The 20,558-nt window shown below is 34.6% G+C and overlaps 2 protein-coding genes across 4 annotated transcripts in view; both read right to left on the bottom strand.

Moving 5' to 3' along the window:
• Positions 1 to 20,558, bottom strand: part of LOC111515228 (ATP-binding cassette sub-family C member 4) — a 259,515-nt gene that overhangs the window by 170,196 nt on the left and 68,761 nt on the right. For 2 of the 3 annotated variants that reach the window (XM_074178643.1, XM_074178644.1), the window contains exon 3: positions 6,359 to 6,566. The exons of the other annotated variant lie outside the window; for it this stretch is intronic. In XM_074178643.1, the coding sequence (XP_074034744.1) occupies positions 6,359 to 6,566 (208 nt within the window). The remainder of the gene's footprint in view (positions 1 to 6,358; positions 6,567 to 20,558) is intronic. 3 annotated transcript variants of the gene reach the window in all.
• LOC141483792 (uncharacterized) lies at positions 10,854 to 12,372 on the bottom strand. The gene is made up of 3 exons (XM_074178648.1): positions 11,854 to 12,372; positions 11,573 to 11,794; positions 10,854 to 11,515 (listed from the first exon to the last, which is right to left on the bottom strand). The coding sequence occupies exons 1-3, from the start codon at positions 12,022 to 12,024 to the stop codon at positions 10,868 to 10,870; spliced, it is 1,041 nt and encodes a 346-aa protein (XP_074034749.1). The 5' UTR covers positions 12,025 to 12,372; the 3' UTR covers positions 10,854 to 10,867.

Consider the following 20,558-nt stretch of genomic DNA (forward strand, 5'->3'; position numbering starts at 1 on the left):
GTTCACAAAATGATTCCCAGTACCTCACGAAGTAATGTAGCAGCTTCTGGTAATAGCCGAGGTTCAACAGGAAAGTGGAAGCCAAAGCGGGTATTCTGTAGTGTATGTGGGAAATCAAATCACAACAGTGAGCAGTGCTTTTTCCGAGAAGGTTCGTGCTATAACTGTGGTGCTAAAGGACATATAGTTTGCCATCTGCCGAAGAAGCCAATTGGAAGAAGCCATTTTGTGGGTATGGAAAATGAATGTAAAACTGAGGTTGCAGAGTACACAGAAAACTTGTTCCATTTAAATGTAGGTACAAATATTATAAATATAAATAATAATCCAACCAAAATTATTTTGGAGGTAGAAGGTGAGGGGATTTCATTTGAGATAGATACGGGATTTGCATATTCAGCAATTTCCGAGGATTTGTATAAAAATATGTTTCAAGGTAAAAAGTTGTTCAGTTGTAATTTGAAATTGAGAGATTATATAGGACACTCTTTTCGTCCTTTAGGAAAAATTCAGTTGAAATTTAAATATAATAATATTCAGGATATTCTAGAAGTTTATGTTATTAAAAAGGGCGGACCTCCACTGCTAGGACGAGACGGTTTACAGAAATTAAAATTAGCGATAGTGGCAATAAATTCCTTGAATGTCATGATAAAGTTGGAAAACGTATTAGAAAACTATTCAGATATTTTCAAGAGTGAGTTAGGGTTATTAACAAATTTTGAATTAAATTTAAAAGTTAAAAATGGGGCAAATCCAAAATTTAAAAAATATCGACCTTTAGCATTTGCTTTGAAGCCAAAGGTTGAAGCAGAAATAGATAGATTGGTAAATGTGGGGATTTTGGTTCCAAATGAGTATTCAGAATGGGCGACACCAATCGTTCCGGTTATAAAATCAAATAAATTGGATGTTCGCATTTGTGGAGACTTTTCAGTTACTTTAAATCCGGTACTGGAAAATATCACTTATCCGATTCCTAAAATAGAGGAGTTATTCACAAGACTCCAAGGTGGGAAATATTTTTCGAAAATAGATTTGAGGGAAGCATATCAACAATTGGCGGTAACAGAAGAAACCCGAAAATTATTGACCATATCTACTCATCGAGGACTTTTCAGTTATACCCGGCTCCCGTACGGAATAACCTCGGGACCATCAATTTTTCAGAAGATTATGGAAAATCTTTTGGCAGATATGGTGGGGGTGATAGTATTTATTGATGATATTTTGGTAACAGGTAAAACCGAAGACGAACATTTAAAAAGATTAGAATTAGTATTTAAAATTTTACAAAATAATGGGTTGAGGGTAAAAAAGGAAAAATGCACCTTTTTCCAGACAACAATAGAGTTTTTAGGTCACACTATAAATGAAGAGGGGTTACATACTTCAGAAAAAAATACAGAAGCAATAAGTTTAGCTCCATCGCCGAAAAATATAAAAGAGTTAAGAGCTTTTCTAGGCATGGTAAATTTTTACTTAAAATTTATACCACATGCAGCAACTATATTATATCCTTTATATCAGTTATTGAGAAAAGGAGTTGTGTTCAATTGGATTAAGGAATGTGAGTTAGCTTTTAAAAAAATTAAAAATGAGTTGCTTTCGAATAAAATTTTAACTCACTATGATGCAAACAAAAAAATAAAATTAACTGTCGATGCTAGTGAATATGGCCTAGCAGCAGTATTATGTCATCCTAATGAAGTCTCACGTAACCCAGATAGACCAATAGCTTTCGCTTCAAGGGTACTTCATGAGGCAGAAAAAAGGTACTCCCAATTAGACAAAGAAGCATTAGCAATAAAATGGGGGGTTAGTAAATTTCATCAATATCTTTTCGGCAGGCATTTTACGATTTGTAGCGATCATAAACTATTGATGAGTATTTTTGGACAAAAAAAAGGTGTACCAGCAATTGCAGCAAATAGGTTGCAAAGGTGGGCTCATTTTTTTTCCGCTTATGATTTTGAGTTGGAATATGTAAAATCTGCGGAAAATGTGGATGATGGGTTATCAAGATTACCATTACATAAAACAGAATTTAATATTGCTAATCAGTTTTCGTACTGTCATTTTGTTCAGGAATTTTTGCCAATCAGTTTTCGACAAATAAAAATAGAAAGTAGCAGAGATCCATACTTAAGTAAGGTTATAAATTTTTGTATGAAAGGTTGGCCAAATTATAAAATTAGTGAGGATCTTTTGCCTTTTTTTCGACGTAAAAATGAGCTAACAGTTGAGCAGGGATGCCTTATGTGGAGTTACAGAGTAGTAGTACCTAAAAAGTTTCAAAATAGCATCTTACAGGAGTTACATGAAAGTCACCAAGGCATTGTCAAAACAAAATTGTTAGCCCGTTCTTGTCTGGTGGCCTTCAATAAATGAGAATTTGGAAACACTTATAAAAAATTGTAAAGCTTGCCAAAAATATCGACCAAATCCTGAAAAATACGAATTGAAAAATTGGAATTTTTGTAAACAAGTATGGTCTAGGTTGCATTTAGATTTTTTTGGGCCTATATTTAACAATTATTTTTTTCGTCATAGAATATTCCACCTCAAAATGGATAGAGTGTTATAAAATGCAAAATATAACTGCTAGAACTACCATTAATAAATTACGAGAATGTTTTGCACGATTTGGCTTGCCAAAGACTGTGTGTACAGACAATGGTCCCACTTTTGTTTCACAAGACTTTGTACATTTTTTAAAAATTTATGGTATATCTCATCTAACCATTGCACCATATCACCCACAAAGTAATGGGCAAGCGGAATCGGCTGTCAAAATAATGAAGAATGCAATATTTCGCGCCAAAATTGAAAATCCAAATGAAGATTGTGAATGCATCCTAAATCGTTTTTTAATGACATATCGAAATACTGAGCATAGCACTACAGGAGAATGTCCATCTAAAATGCTAATGGGCAAAAAGTTGAGATTGAGATTGGACCTTCTTTCTCCTTTGAATAATGATTTGGTTCAAGAAAAGCAAAATCAACAAAAACAACATTTTAGTGGCCATCGAGATGTAATTTTTGAATTAGGCGATAACGTTCTTGTGAAAGACTATCACTCTGTAAATAAACCTTGTTGGATAGAAGGTATTATAATAAAAAAAATTAAAAATAGAATGTTTGTTGTAAGAACATTAGATAATAGAGAGTTAAAAAGGCATATTGACCAAATATATTCAAATAATATAAAAAATGTAAGTAATTCAAGAAATGAAAATCAAAAGTCATTGGAAGAAGCTCAAGAACAAAATGATCCTGAAGATTTTCCAAACGACACGACAGAAAATATTGAAAATTCTGAAACACCTATTTCTAACGAATTAGAAAAAAATACTTCCACAAATAATACCGACTACTCGACAAGGTTAAGACCTAGGCAAATTATTCGAAAACCGCAAAAATTTTCTCCATGTTGAAAGGAGAATGATGTAATATATTAACATTATTATTATTTCCATTGTTTGTTGGTTTTCGGAGTAGTAGATAAGAAGTGTAACTTTTTATGTTTAAGTTTTTATTTAAATAAAAAACTCTATCGAATGGCGTTTTGTGCCGAGACAGTGGATTTTGGGATTTCAAGGAATAAAGATTTGAAAACGAATTGTGTTTAGAATATCAAGATAAAACAAAAATCATCTCTTTCCTTAGTTACCAACCATCATTTTGAACAAGTTCAAATCATTACTTCATATGCAATTCGATAAAAACAATTAAATCCAGTTACGTTTCACTATTATTGAATTACAAATTTTGTATGTATCTACCTACTTTCAAATAAATCTTAATAAATAAATTTTCTTGAAGCATCATCCAAAAATCGTATCTGACGGACATTTCTCTCCCACCATTTTCGAAACATTTCCATATGAAATAATTTCATTATAGAGTCCTGATGATGCATTCAATAGAACCTGAAACGTTGGCAAAAACCTGAATTTTTTCATCTATGAAGAATTTTTGATCCCTCTCCCAACTAATAGGTATTTGAAAATATTATTTGTATCACCAAACCTTGAATATACAGTGTGTCAATTTGAAAACTTCCCACCCTCAATATCTCCCTTCCAGTACATAATATGAAAAAATGGTCAGACAGGTCAACTTTATTTGCAAGGGGGACACTCTGAATGAATATTTTCAACCCTCGGGGTTCAACCCCCTAGGAGGGGTGGATGTTACCCTCAGAATTTCAAATGGAAAGGGGGGTCAAGTGGCACATCATTTTGAAGGGCATTCAATTCTCTTGCCAATGATACCTTTTTCATTAGTTTTTGATGAGCAGTTTTTGAACAATAACGTTCCAAACGAACGGTGATTAGAAGTGAATAAGAATAAATGATTAAAACTCGCCCGCACTAGATGTTTGGTATTCAGGTTGGTATTCAAAACAAATGATTGTAATGGACTATTGGAAAAGGTGAGCATCGTACTAGGTAGCATCGTTCCAACCCTTGAGTAATATTCGAATTCGTGGATGTGAGAGGAATGTAGAACTACTTAGTTAACGAAATACGCATCGAGTGCAAACAAAAAATACTAAATTGCAAAAAACAAATTTCAACCATCTTGTTACGCTTTATCTGATAATATGTTCAAAATGTTGTCCATTCTGCTCTAAACAGTAATACAGTCTGTTTTCGAACTCCTCTCGAACATTTTGGAAAACTTCACCACTAATTGACCGGCATGCTGCTGTAATTCGTCCTTTGAGGTCATCCATATCAGTGGGCTGTGTTTTATAAACGACAGATTTGAGATATCCCCAAAGAAAAAAATCTAATGGAGTCAAATCCGGTGATCTCGGTGGCCACTCAATTGATCCCCTTCTGCCAATCCATCTCTCCCGGAATCGCTCGTTCAACCATTGTCGGACGGGGCGAAAATAATGAGGTGGCGCACCGTCCTGTTGGAAATGTAACAAATCTTCCTGCAACAGTAAATTACCGTGTGCATCAATTTGAGTTTCGAGCTCGTGAGTTATAAGTGGATCGATAGGTGCTTGAAGCATATCTAGGTACAGATCACCATTCAAGTTTTCTTCAAAATATAAAGGTCCAATAATGGCATTTCCAAGAATACCAGCCCAAACATTAACTTTTTGTGGGTGTTGTGTATGTCCTTCTCGAAAATTGTGAGGGTTTTCGTCACTCCAATAGCGACAATTTTGCCTATTAACATTGCCATTCAGGAAAAATGAACATTCATCACTGAAACAGATATTGAACAGAAGATTAGGTAAAGCATTGATTCGAAGAGTCATGATTTCACAGAATTCTATTCTTCTGTCATAATCATCCTCATGGAGCTCGTGGAGAATCTGCATTTTATATGGATGAAATTTGTGCATTTTCAGTGCTTTCCTTACAGTCTCGTGTGACATTCCCGTCTGTTCTGCTACTGATCGTAAGGAGCTAGTCGGCTCTGCAGCAAATGTTCCCAACACCTCAATTTGAGCATCCTCATTCAGTACTCTGGGGTTATTCCTTTTTTTATTCTTCACCGAACCAGTTTCGGAAAACTTTGTCACCAAATCAAGCACATACCGGTGACTTATATTAAGATTTGGATTTCTTTCATTAAAAAGAGATGCCGCCCTTCGTGCGCACTTGCCCACCTCTCCATAAATAAAAATTATTTCAATTCGGTCTTGGATAGTGTAAACCATTCTTACAATTTATACACTTTCTAAGGTATCGCTGATCAGCTCAACAAATGAAACTGAAATGATAGTACTACCAAATGGCTTGAATGCGATGAACACCTTTTTTGCTCCAAAAACGATACTTTTTATAGCAGAAGTAACAAAAAAGGGATAAGAGTTTTAAATCCGATAATAAACCCAAATGAAAGTCACCGAAATCAGATAACTAATTAATGTAAATTTTTTGAGGCTTGTCTAATTTTACCCCTGATGGAAAGTTGAAAAGCTGACCCGTCATCACAAGTTTTACTTATAAGAGAGTCAATAAATTGTATTTCTTTGCATACTAACTTGATAACCAGGCATTTTAGTATAGGCCAATTCTAATTACTTCTATTAGTTTAGAACTACATTTTCGGATACTGCTGATCGGAAAATAATAAATGAGGGCACCGTCGGCAAGCGAATTGAATGCCCTTCAAAATGATGTGCCACTTGACCCCCCTTTCCATTTGAAATTCTGAGGGTAACATCCACCCCTCCTAGGGGGTTGAACCCCGAGGGTTGAAAATATTCATTCAGAGTGTCCCCCTTGCAAATAAAGTTGACCTGTCTGACCATTTTTTCATATTATGTACTGGAAGGGAGATATTGAGGGTGGGAAGTTTTCAAATTGACACACTGTATAAATACCGTTCTATACACCAACGATGATGTCGCTACCCTGACTCGCATTCCAATGACTGCCAAACTGTGACTGGTGTGGTGAGTCATTAAGATGATGAGAAATCCGAAACCAATCAATACAACTGAAGAAACATACATATCTATTTCTGTATTCACAGCACCTGCTTCTTTGAATAGACATATCAATCTCGCAAGTACAATGGGTTGTATGGATCTGCAAAACAAATACTTTTTCAATTATACCAAATCTTCAAAAACCGCATAGTTGTTCTTATCAATTTTTGAAAATGGCGGAGACATTGATAAAATGAAGAAAATAGGCTGAGACATCATCGAAAAAAAACTCACGACATCAGCCAGTGTTTATCAAAATATTTCATCATCAAATCATATTCAAAATGTTTAATATTGAAATAGATAATATATAACATTGAAATGAACAGTTCAAAAATAATTTCACAAAACGCCCAAAGGTGCGAACTCGTTTCCTCCTTTTCATAAAAGAGGATGTATGCATCTCCACTCACAAGCGATTTTGGTGAAATTGGTGACACTTGTGAATCATTGTATTCGTGCCACGTGCCATTATAAGGATGTCTGCAGAATGCTGTATAATGTTCACTGTAGGTAGATCCACTGTGATTCGAAAGTGCATATATCCACTTTGGAGGCAAATCCTGAAGCATATTGATTATTATTTTCAAATAATGATTTTTCCATTCTCTTTTTAACTCATTTTATTTTGTATCACATTGTATGTATTTATATTGATAAGAGTATTTTCGAGTATAGGGCGTGCGTGTGTGGTACCATGTAACAAGGGACTACCACCTCTCAGACAGGGTCTGAAAATCTACCGGCGTAACTATATATCTTAACTCACCAAGGTATATCATGGAAGTACAATAGAGTGATATTATTTCTTATTTATGAAGTCTCATCAACCTTATGATAAACAGTCTGCTAATATTGAAAAACACCAATGATTTTTGACATATAGGCCGTTTCTTCCATCATGTGGTAACATTAAAATAAAATAAATAAAAAATAAATAAAATATTTATTAATCCTTTCAACTATTGCTAACAATAGATAGGATAAGTCAAAAACAGTGTCATTAAGTTTTAATTGACAAACAGGACGAAACAAGCACAATGATGACTAACATAGGCTATGTAAAATACACTTCGATATCATCTCAAAATTGAAAAGTATAATTCAAATTCCTCAACAGTATAGAAACATTCTCTGATAAGGAGTTCCCTAAGTCTATACTTAAAAACCGCCAGGGATCCCGCGTATTTTATTTCTTTCGGAAGACAGTTAAAAAAACGGCAGCCTGCATTGATGGGAGATTTTTTGTAATAGGAGTGTTTGAGCTTGTTCAATTTGATATCATTTTTATTTCTGGTATTGTAGGAATGTGAATCACTATTAATGGGAGATGAATGTTTGTTATTGAAAATATATGATAATAGTTTCATTAAATAAATTGATGTAATCGTGAGGATCCGTTTAGTTTTGAAAACCTGTCTGCATGATTGGCGACTAGTAATGTTGAAGATAAACCTTATAATTCTTTTCTGAGCAACAAAAATTCTTGTTATGTCTGATGCCTGACGCCATACTAATATTGTTGGAAATTGCGGAATACACAAATGCATAGTAAACCTGTAATAATGAATCTGTGTTCAAAATATTTCTTAGTGTTGCCAAAATATAAAAGCTTTTGTTGATTATTTTACATACTATTTGTATTTGATCTTCCCAGACACCACAATAGAGGTGTCATCAGCATACATGAAAACTCTACCGTCCTTTATATTATGAGGCAAGTCATTGACATAGGTAAGGAAGATCAAGGGGCCCATGACACTTCCCTGCGGTGTTCCAAGATCTAATTCGTATTCCTTCGATTTGGTTTCACCGATTCTCACGATGATCTTCCGATCTTCAAGAAAGGACGTTATCCAGTCGTTCACTGGGCCACGTAGACCTAGGTTGTTGATTTTTTCGGAGACGAAATTACGAATAACCGTGTCGAATGCCCGCGTTAGGTCAAACGATATGACAACTACATACTCATTTTTGACCATCAGATCATTAATGTGTTGGACAAGTTCTGTTATGGCTGTTTCGGTAGATAGGCCAGGGCGGAAACCATGCTGGCAATCAATAAGTATTTTATGCTTTGTGAAGAAATCTGTAATTCTTTTGCAAATGATTTTTTCAATGATTTTGGGAAATATGCTCAGGAGAGCAATTGGGCGGTAGTTCTCTATGTTGCTCGTATCACCTTTTTTGAATATGGGAATGATGGCAGCCGATTTCAGAACACTAGGAAAATTGCCTGAATTCACTGATAGGTTTATAATGTCAGCAAGGTATTGTGAAATAATACAAGCACACTTTTTTATTATATCAACCGTGATTTCATCTAATCCAGTGGATTTTTTATCAGGTAACTTAGCGATAACTTCTTCAACTTCCTCTTTAGTGGCCGATATGAATACAAGAGAATTACTTATGCTGTTGGAGGTTGTGCACGACTTCGATATATTATTTCCGAAATGTTCAGTCATTTTTTTTTCAATAACAGTTGATAGGTAGTTGCCAAATAGATCTGTGATAATCTTTGGATCCGTGGTTAAATGACCTTCATAAGAGATTTCTAATTGTTTCTGTTTTTTGGATTTCCCTGTAAAATTATTTGTGATAGTCCAGATTGCTTTCGATTTATTGCTAGATTTTTTTATTTTGTTGTCGTAGAATTCGCGTTTTTCTTTTTTAATATTTTTATCCACTTCTTTTTTCATTTTTATATAGTGAGTTTTAATTTCAATATCATCAGTTCTTTTCCTCAACCAGTCTAAGTGTTTTAGATTTTCAATTTTTTCAATTTGTCTGATAAGATTATTTTATCCGAAAAGTTTCGATTTGTAGCTACCTTCCTTTTTTTTGAGAAGGCTAAATCAAAGCACCATAAAAAATTTCCTAAGAAGAGTTCGTAGGTCTCACCTACATTGCTCATGTTAGTGGATGGCATATTGCGCATTGTCTTCTCAAGGTGAAAACAGAATTCATTTACAGAGGCGTCATCGAAGCTACGGTAGGTATAGTACGGGTTTTCTATTTCAATTTTATTCTCAATATCAATATGAAGAGTAATATCAGTTATTTGAGCGTGATGGTCAGATAGACCTGGATCAAAGTTGATTACTTTGCTATAGTTCGTTTAGTATTGTATGAGAGTAAAATAATTTCAAGAATGCAAACATGTCGCTACATCAAAGAAAGCAACATAGTCGTCTCAAGCAAATAGCACTGCAATTCACCCACAAAATCATTGGGATATATCTATCCTCTATATTCCTTGAGGACGCCGCTAACGAGCTATTGAAATAGGGATATGCGACAAAGAACGCGAAAAACCGACAAAGAATGCGAAAATACCGCTGAAAGAACCGCTCGATGTTTTTTCTGATATTACGTTTAAGATAATATAAATAGGCGTCGGGCTGGGGGTATTAATATGAATTTTCCATTGATATATTCTGTATGATGAGAAGATAATTAAAATATGGTGAAAACTAATTCTGTTCAAATATTTTATTCTGGGAAAGACAATTTATATTTGAGATAGTTTTTTATTATTAATAATTGTTACCTTCTACAGATCTGTAAAATATTCAGAATATTAAATTTACAAATGAATACAAATGTAAAAAGGGCAACAAGTTACTGCATTTGATAAATCAGCTTATTGGAAAAAAAATCAAATTTGTCATTAACTTGAATTTGAAAAATGTTACATATCAAAAGAAATATGTATCATCTGGTGACGTTTCAAATACTCTATCCATTTTCTTTATCAAACCTATTTAAATCAAAACATTTTGATGTAAATAAATTTGATATTATCATTATCATTGACACTGATAATATCAAATTGATCGTCGGTATGATAATGAAGATGAATGAAGTATTCGAAACATCACCAGATAAGTATACAAATAGAATATATTTCCGCGATTAGAAATTTGAACATCTGATTTCGAGTTGAACCGCGTTCAAAATTTTGCGTTGTTCGACGTTTCGGCTTCGACTTTGACATTTTCAGGAAGTAGAAAAGTGTGGCTGTACTGAGAGATACACTTCATATATTCTTGATGATTTGGAAATGAAGATTCATATTCCTTACTGGATTTAATAGTTGATTCAGAAACAATTTTATAGATTTAATGGGAATACTTACTTCGAATGAGACATTGCGATAATTTCAATCTGAAAAAAGTCTACAGGAATTCGTTGAGTGATTCTTCACTGGATGAATCAGTTTCATTAGGATTGACAACTGAAATATTTTTTATTTCTGACCGGGATATTATAAGCTTATACCGTCATAGTTACGCTATCAATAAAGAGGGTCATGACTCCCTTGGGACATTATAGATTTTATAATTCCCTTTACCTTTCACAAGTAAAAATAAATAGAAATGAAAACTGAACCATATTTTATTTATTCACGTCATTACAAATAATAAATGTACAATTTTGAAATGTTCCCTGAAAATTACTTCCGCCACTGGAAACAATTTCTTCTTTTGTATGGCTGGAGTTTCTGTTCACTACAGTCGAGGTACCTGCCTCTTCTGATGACAAAGTAGACAACATACGCGCCGTTTTATTTCTCAATTCGATGCTATCCTCCAAATACCCCTCCGCCACCGTAGAACTTTTCCAACCTCCGTGTCTTTTTAAGTTAGTCATAGTTGCTCCTGCATTGGCTAGAGCAGTAGCAGAAGTGCGACGAAGACAATGTCCCGTATAGGAAGATGAGTTTGGCAATCCTAAATACATTGCGATTCTGCTGGGGATTTTCCCAAACATGTTTTTTCCAATTGGCTGAGATGTACATTTATTTTGTCGGAAGCTCATAAAAAATCGTTCAATACCTTTAGGACGCAAAGACATATAAAGTCTTAATGAAGGCAAAGCGGAGAACTCTTTTTCATCCACAACTGTAAATTTCTTCGATACACCAGTTTTACTTTCCGGTACGTTCACTACCATAACGGAATCCCCGTCCTCTATATCCGATATCTTCATATTCAAAAGTTCCTGACTTCTGCATCCTCCAAAATAACCCATAATCAGAACAACCTATAACAAAAAAAAGGAAATAAATACACACAAAAAGGAAAATAAGAAAAAAATTACCTTATGCAATAAATGAATATCATTAGGAGCGTCCTTTAGGAATCTGATAACATCTTTAGGAGATGACACAGCAGACTTTTTCGGCTTATAACTCTTACTCTTCCGTTTCAAAAAAGCCTGTAGTTCATTGAACTTGGTGATATCTCGTTTCTCATGTATAGTCACCATCGATTTTAGCATTGACCATATAGTCCATAAAGAATTCGGACTATACGTTTCTGACTGAAACGAATAAACACAATTACTACCAAATCTACCGAAAAATATAGAAAATTCCTTACCAGTTCTTGAAAATATGCCAGATATACAGTTTCAGTGACATCTTTTGGCATAACATTTTTCCGTGTCAGCCAGTCCAGATATATCTTGTATTCTTTTTGGTATACGGCTTCACTTTTCGATGGAATTAATGATTCTCTTGCTTGTTCAGCTTTTTTCAAAATATCCTCCATTATATTTGGGGTAGAAAACACGTTTTCACCGCAAACACAGCTTGATAACAAAGTTCTGTTTATAAACAAGTAACATAGCAACAACCTAGCAACAAGAAAACTCTACTATAATCAACGGTACCTGATTCAAATATACCGGGAAGGTAATGAATTGGTACATTTTTCCGTTTCAAAAATGAACAAAATTTTATTGAAATCGGTCAGAAATAAAATTATCTATGTACCACGGGAATTAATGAGCCTTAATAACCTCAGGCAATTGCTGTCCCTCGGGCCAGAGGCCCTCGGGACGCAAACTTTGCCATCGGTAATTAAGGCCCTCCCAATTCCCTTGATACATAAATAACTATTTCTGATAATGAGTCTGGAATAACTTTTTCTGATATTGATTCTATGCGATCATTCAGATCCCACATCTCTGCTTCGATTCTGATTGTTTTGACCAAGCTTTTTGGTCGACTGTTAGAGAGCACTGTATTTGTATTTCTTTACTTCACATAGCTTGAAAGTCTTATTATTCCTTACTATGAATCTTTCAACTTGAGCCCAAACCAACTCTATTGGATTCAACTCACAGTGATAAGGTGGCAACCGAAGAACCGACATTCCATTAGTCTTCGCTATCTCATCGGTGACATACCTGACAAATTTTGATTCATGACGATTAGCCAAGTTGAAGAGCTCCGCTTTTAACATGGTCGATTCAGAAGAAATAGCTTTCATTTTTAACCCTCAGTGTATCTGCTTTCTTCCAACACGACGTCGGCAGCTTCTCGACTCGTCTACGGTGGTAACTTGCGTTATCCATTACTATTATGGATCACTGTGAAAATTTCACAAGTATGTTCACAAACCATTCTTCGAATACTGTGGCATCCATTTCTTGATGATAATTCCCATTTTTCTTCGGTTCAAACACCATCAATCCATCTTTCACGAATCCTTCACTGCTGCCTATGTGAGTGATGATAAGACGACGACCTTTGCCAACTGTATTTTCAAACCAGTGGACCAACCTTCCATAAAGGCTTGTCTTCCACTTTTGATGTTCTGATCTTGCCAAACCTTCGAGACGGTATGATCCTCATTGGCCCATGTTTCATCCAAATAAAAAATAGATTCATCTAGTGCTCTGGCTTTTTTTATTTCTCTCAAATAGTTCCTTCTCCATTCTACAATCTCTGATTTTTTTATTATCATGCTCTTTCTATCTTGCTTTCTAAAAGTGAAATTATTAATATCTTCCATAGTCGAGTTTTTCTTATATCAGGAAAAAACTTCACTTCTTCATCGATAAACAAACACCTTCTACCAGTGGATACTTTCGGCTCGAAAAAGAATTCTAAAAATTGTCGATCTATTGACACCGGTCATACTCTCGCATTTTTGCACTTCTTTTTCCTTAATTTTTATTTCGGGCGGATATTGTATCCTTTAAGAATTTAATACATTCATAACAATTGTTTTTTCATTTATATCAAATGGTGACGATTTCGGATGCTTCACGATTCCCGGACAACTAGCTTCCATGTCGGTCTTATTGATGGGTACGATGTGTCTGATAACAGTATAATTCAAAGGAATATCTATTTATACCGCCTTCAAGAAAACAATGTTTTTTCAAAACCCCTCAACTGAATACCTATTTGTCGGAGAATGTCTTGGTAACTACTGGATATACAGGGTGTCTCTGGACTTTCCCTTTTCCTCTCGGGAATGTATAGATGGGGTCAAAATATTACCAGTACTTCATATAACTTTTTTTCCTAAAATCCTTCGTTACCAAGTAACGGGCCCTCGAAGTTACAAAATGAAAAATGTTTTTCTTTGATAACTTTTCAAGTGAATATTCAAAATCATCCAAATTTTGGTAATTGACTAAACAAATGAATTCCTTCGATGAACTTTCATGCAGGAGTCAGTTGTTTTGCTACAAAGTCAGGAACGGACTACCCCCGATGGTCCACACCCCAAAACTTTGAAATGACAGATATTTTTCAATATTTTTCAACAAATTAAGGTTACTTGGACAATTTTATGAATGAAAGTACTCGTGTGGAAAGTCGATCGGAGCAACGAGTCTTGATAAAAATGTAGTTTCACTCGACGACATCAAACCCGCTCGTCCACCATTATTTGAAATGAATAATTATCAAAGCAGAAATAATAATGATAACGTTAATTAAACAACATTTATCCTGAGATGTCTACCATTATTCGAGAATATTAGTTTCTAAGGAAAATGGAAATGATAGGTAAAATGTTCATAACGAATTTTTATAATGCAAACACGTTTAACTAACGAAACTCAAGAGCCTCAAGAGCAAACAGAAATGAAAAATCCGCTACAGAAACTGCTCGATATGACCACCTTCTCTCTCTATATATTTTTTTAGTCTGCGAAGACACCCTCTCTGTACTTGAAATAGCATTCCAGGGTCGTTTCGTATGGCTTCACAATGTAATGTTATTCTATTCAACAATGCATCTCTTGTGTGAATAGGTGTAGCGGAAACAAGGCTTTTTAGATGCCCCCACAGAAAGAAATCCAATGGATTTAAATCCGGAGACCGTGATAGCCATGAATATGGCCCACCTCTACCAATCCATCTATTGTGGAAAATATGGTTCAGATGGTAACGCACAATCAAACTAAAATGAGGAGGAGCGCCATCATGCATAAACCACATATCTCTTCGGGTTTGCAATGGAACATGTTCCAAAAGTCCATTCAAATCGTTCTGAATGAACTCCAAATAACGTTCTCCATTCAATCGGTCCTGTAGAACGAATGGTCCTATAAGATGGTTTCCTATGATACCAGCCCAAACATCCACGTTGAATTTCCGTTGGTGTTTGGTTTGCAATATCCCATGGGGATTTTCTTCGGCCCATATATGGAGATTATGAGAGTTGATAACTCCATCTCTACTGAAACCTGCTTCATCAGTGAATAAAACTCGATTAACAAAAGTCATATCCTCTCTTTGCCTATCCATGAACCAATTGGCATATTTCAGTCATGCTGGAAAATCTTGAGGTGTCATGGCATGTACCTTCTGGATGTGAAATGGGTGGAGCAGTTATTCCCTAATTATTCTATGAATAGTGGACTTGGATGTATGGAACTGTTCTGATAGATTTCTGATGCTCATTGAAGGATCATCAGCGACGGCTTCCAAAATATTTTCCTCCAATACAACGGTACGTACAGTCCTAGGAGCGTCCTCATCACCTCGTTTTGGCAAAACTGTACCTACAATAATATCGAAATAAAACAACGTGCTCAAATTAATTATCAATTATTACATACCTGTCTCCCTCAAGCTGCGATCGACACGCTCGAATGTTTCTCTTGACGGTACCGTTCGATTGGGAAAATGCTCGGAATACAGACGACGAGCTTCTGCAGCATTACAAAATGCTCGTCCATAAAATACATGCATATCTGCATATTCATTGAATGTAAACTGTTCGGCCATATCAAAAAAATTCAAAATATCCTATAGAATATTGACAATACAATGATAGTCATATGACAACGCACCACTCAACAAAACAAAATCGCATTCCAGTTTCTCATTTTTTATCAAAACTTTCTAAAAGGTTTTTTTGTCAACATCTGTGAAAGAAATGGAACATAATTATTCCCTGGATATTTTTCACCTGATCATGTGCTGCCGTTTTTGTAGTTCATTCGTTTGCTTTTTATTAGTAGAGTAAATATTTTTTCCGATGTGCGTTTTTTCAGCTAAATTTAGATTCGTGTTAAAGAGTTTCTCCCATAAAATTATAATTATCAGTGAAACTCCTCAACAGTTTAGCTGTGAAGAAGAATTTGAAACATTCGAATGTTGAGTTTCATGAGATTCAGATAATCACGAAACGTGATTATTCCACACGTATTATGTACATACAAAATATGAAATGAATTCGATATTTCATAGTAGAGTAGCTTGTTAGTTTAAAAACACCACGAATCTACAGAACTTGATATTTCTTTTGAAAAAATATTTGCTATCACAATTGTGACTTAAACTTCCATATAGGTACTGTACTTTTTGTTTACGACTTCATTTTAGCATACTTCATATTATTCCTGTTATAAATGTTGTTGAATTAACGTTATCATTATTATTTCTGCTTTGATAATTATTCATTTCAAATAATGGTGGACGAGCGGGTTTGATGTCGTCGAGTGAAACTACATTTTTATCAAGACTCGTTGCTCCGATCGACTTTCCACACGAGTACTTTTATTCATAAAATTGTCCAAGTAACCTTATTTTGTTGAAAAATATTGAAAAATATATGTCACTTCAAAGTTTTTGGGGTGTGGACCATCGGGGGTAGTCCGTTCCTGACTTTGTAGCAAAACAACTGACTCCTGCATGAAAGCTCATCGAAGGAATTCATTTGTTTAGTCAAACACCAAAATTTGGATGATTTTGAATATTCACTTGAAAAGTTATCAAAGAAAAACATTTTTCATTTTGTAACTTCGAGGGCCCGTTACTTGGTAACGAAGGATTTTAGGAAAAAAAGTTACCTATATGAAGTACTGGTGATATTTTGACCCCATCTATTCATTCCCGAGAGGAAAAGAGGAAGTCCAGGGACACCCTGTATATTACGATGTGTAAGTGAACAACGATTGAAAGATACTGTGCTTTTACAATGCAGGAAACTAATGGACATTATCAAAGGCCTACATAAGAAATACATAGAACAAAGCGGTATGTAGTACAGTCAGGGAAGTAGATATTTCAGAAACTAAATACACTACATGGAACACTAAATGGAACAGTGAATGAGCAGAACTACAAATATATTGGAGTGAAAAGAATATTCATTAGATGAAATAAGCACACCAGAGTACCTTCAAAAAGTAAACGTATGGGCTGGGATAGTCAGAAATAGAAATATTGGTCCTTTTTTTTCGCTGCGTCTCTTGGAAAGTATTCGTCATAGGGTATAAACCTCTGAAGGAGCTAGCCACTCGCACCAGCTGAACGTCAGGAAAAAATTTCAAAAATCGACGGCCTTCAAACCCGAAAAATAGTGACACTGAAAATCTCGGCCGCGAATGTCTTAACCATTTCGTTATTATTCGAATCTCTGTTTCATTGATCAAACTTTCCTCGGAAGATATTTCCTCAGAAACACTTCGCACAAGGAACATTAAAAATATCTAGTCACGAAATTTCACGCTTTGTCGATTGACGAGGTGTAGAACAGCAGGTCTGATCATTCGTAAGTAGTTTCCATATCAGAAACATAGTAGCAGATCTCTGTATTGAGACCAATATTCAGGGCAGGTATATCTACAAAAACAGCACTATATCGAATTACGAAATTATAAATTTCCACAATTTCCTCAATTTCCACAAGACAAGAACACAAATATGTTAGTATCAATTATGCTGGTAGAATCTCCGAGAATATTAAGAATTATCTCTCAAAATTCAATTTACAAACATCCTACACATCCAACGGAAATTTAGGAAACATATTATTTAATGCCAAACCTAAATTAGAGAAAGAAAAGAGATCTGGTATATATCGAATAGAATGTGGTGAATGCCCTGCCATATATACAGGCCAAACTGGGAGAAATTTTGATACAAGGTACCACGAACATGTCATTTCGGATAAAAACTCATTAATGTACGAACATCTTCAAAATTCGAAACATAAAATAGATAAAGATAATTTAAAGATCCAACATACATGCGAAAAAGGGAAAATGATGAATCTGTTGGAATCTATGGAAATAAACAGGTCAAAGAAAGATCCCAATTCTATTGTCCTCAACCAACAACTTGAATTAAACAATAGTCCTCTCCTGAACCTATAGTCCAGATCCCAAAACCTACATTATATTGAAAGCTTTGTTATGTTCACGGATTTTACAGGTATATGAAACGCAGGTACCGGATATCAGGTATATCAGGTATATCAAATCATTTATGCTAGAATAATATAGGTATAAATTACTCGGATTTAAATGTAATCAGTTAGTTTTGAAAATGGTATAATAGCCGAAACCGGTCAACAATAAAGAAATATAGTGGAAAATAGACAAAATGGCGGAACCTTTAATAGTTTCCTGACGACAAACACATTAATATCGATATTTCTAGAAATATTCCTTTTTATCTGTCATATGGCAATTCCAACAACTTGATGAGGTTTGTTAAGTTATTTTTTTGTATATAAAAACGTCAAAAAATGTCGGTACGACGATGAAAATTATCGTTCAGTTAGAATATTTTCATTTAGTTTTCGGTTTTGCTAGTAGAAAGGTAACACGATAACAATCTCTAAAATGGTCAATTCTCGTCCATTGGAAGATTTTTAATGAACGTTTTCCGAATCGTCCTATACGTAGAAAATATTTGAGGAAACTTGTATCCAAATTCACAACTACCGGTGGTGTTGGCCCCCAGGTCATCCGTCCATTCCGGAAGAACAGCAAGTCTCGAATGTTTGTGAGGTGTCTCCTTCTACTATGTGGAGACACAGTAATGGAATGAGTGAAAAGATTCGTGTCAAACGGTTTAATTGGAAAAAAAATAATGATAATGATGTGGAATAATGTAGATAATGTACAAAAAACTGAAAAATAATTTGAAAGGTCCTAGGTAGTAGTCATCACACCACTCTCTTCAGCAATCTACGGAATTGATTAGATACAAAAATGATAGAATCGTTGGGCTCAGCATTATCTCAGTAAATGTGTGAATACTACGTCCAACGAGTTCATTACTTTGTTATCTAATTGATACCGTAGATTGCTGAGAAGAGTGGTGTGAAGACTGCTACCTAGGACCTTTCGAATTGTTTTTCAGTTTTTAGTACATTATCTACATCATTTTCATCTTTTTTATTCAATCAAACCGTTGAAAGTCAAAGTTTTCAGCTATACATTTTGTTACTCAGTTTTTTCATTCCGTTCAGTTCATTTAGTGACTCATTAATAGAAGGTATTCTGCCATCTGCCATTTTGAATCTGCGACCAGCTTTAATTTGCATCTTTTTCATAGTGTATTACTATTCTACTTGTCAAGCTCTGTTATTTCATTCCCTTATTGGGGTAGTTGTGAAAAATATGTTTTCTGCCATTTTGTGGCTGCGGTCGTCTTGAATTTGCATATTTTTCAAAGCATACTACTATTCCACTCGTCAAGCCCTGTCATTTGATACCCATATTGGGTTAGTTGTGGAACAGTATGTAATCCGCCATTTTGTAGCTGCAGCTATCTTGAATTTACAATGATACAGAATTTATTGAATTATATTATCATCAAAAGTAGATGTGTGTAACAAATTTCAGATAAATCTGTAAAACTTCAATTACCAAATTGGGCCTGAACAAATGAACAAACTTAACCAACAATCAAACAATCTTTTTTCAAAACCCAAAATTCATTTCAACGCTTTCGCCTCAAATCGTAAAAATACCGTAAGAATTACAGTTCAATGTTTTTTTATCTTATAATTGTTTTGTTTGTCCGACATTCATATATATCATTTCCGTATCAACTCACAAAATTGATTCTTCTAATACGAGTTGAATTATTTCCCTAATCAATTTTCTTCATGATATTTCACTCCTGTTTGTCTTTTTTTGGACCTTTGATTTTCAATTACACTCATTTCTCCGGTCCTAATGAGGATTGTCAATTCTTTAATATTTCAGATAATGGAAGCAATAATATATAAATATTCTATAAAACTTTAGAGTATTCTTATTTCACTTAGATTTCAATATTCTCTCATCAATTGGTCTTCTGAATTTCATCAGTTTCTGAGAATATCGATTCCAGTTTTGGTTCGGAGAGTGTTATTTTAACAGAGGCCCTGATTCATCGTGTTCAGAGTTTTCCAACAGGTAGTGCTTCTTGAAGAAGAAACGTATGTTTCATCGACTAGAAATTCATAATCACATTCAGAAGAGATTCTTCTGCAATATTCCGAGGCAGTCTCTCATTTTCAATTTGCCTTTTCCGAATTATTAACCAGTCCCAGATAAATTATCTCGGGTTTTCACTATTTTGTCAAATCCATTCTGAAAACATACTCGTATACTTCAACATCCTCTCAGAGTACTGAGAAGTAGTAAAAATAATGCTTTTGAAAAGTAAACCCAAGTCCGAAAAAGGTATCCATTAAAGAAATACCAGAGCTGACTCAGTATAAAGCACACTACCTACTTTGCATAATCAGCACGCCACTAATTAACCAATAATGTGAGCAAATTCCAGTTTGAATGGCAATTTAGCGAAATGTTGATATGGTTAATTCTGAGAAGCAATCAACATCGTTTTTTTCCGTGAATCAGATGTATGATATTTAATGTGATAAAAAAAAATCGCATATGTTTGAAGGTGATTGACAATGTTTCGTGATGAATTTCACTAGTTCGGACTTCCATTGTCTACTATATAAAATGATTTGAAATCCCTGAAACAAGTAAAAAAGAATAATTAAAAAAGAATAGTTGAAAATAACAATTATATTAAGCAACAATA

This window comes from Leptinotarsa decemlineata, unplaced genomic scaffold (assembly GCF_025532065.1).
Source record: "Leptinotarsa decemlineata unplaced genomic scaffold, Ldec_3_MD MMD2_tig00004204_RagTag_RagTag, whole genome shotgun sequence".
Classification (NCBI taxonomy): Eukaryota; Metazoa; Arthropoda; class Insecta; order Coleoptera; family Chrysomelidae; genus Leptinotarsa; species Leptinotarsa decemlineata.

What these genes read in the sequence shown, in the direction of transcription:
- LOC141483792 (XM_074178648.1), bottom strand. Translation starts at nt 12,024, where the DNA reads ATGGAGGATATTTTGAAAAAAGCTGAACAAGCAAGAGAATCATTAATT. An exon ending in TGGCATATTTTCAAGAACTG is followed by an intron (nt 11,795 to 11,853) that starts GTAAGGAATTTT and finishes TATTCGTTTCAG; the next exon opens with TCAGAAACGTATAGTCCGAA. An exon ending in ATATTCATTTATTGCATAAG is followed by an intron (nt 11,516 to 11,572) that starts GTAATTTTTTTC and finishes TTTTTGTTATAG; the next exon opens with GTTGTTCTGATTATGGGTTA.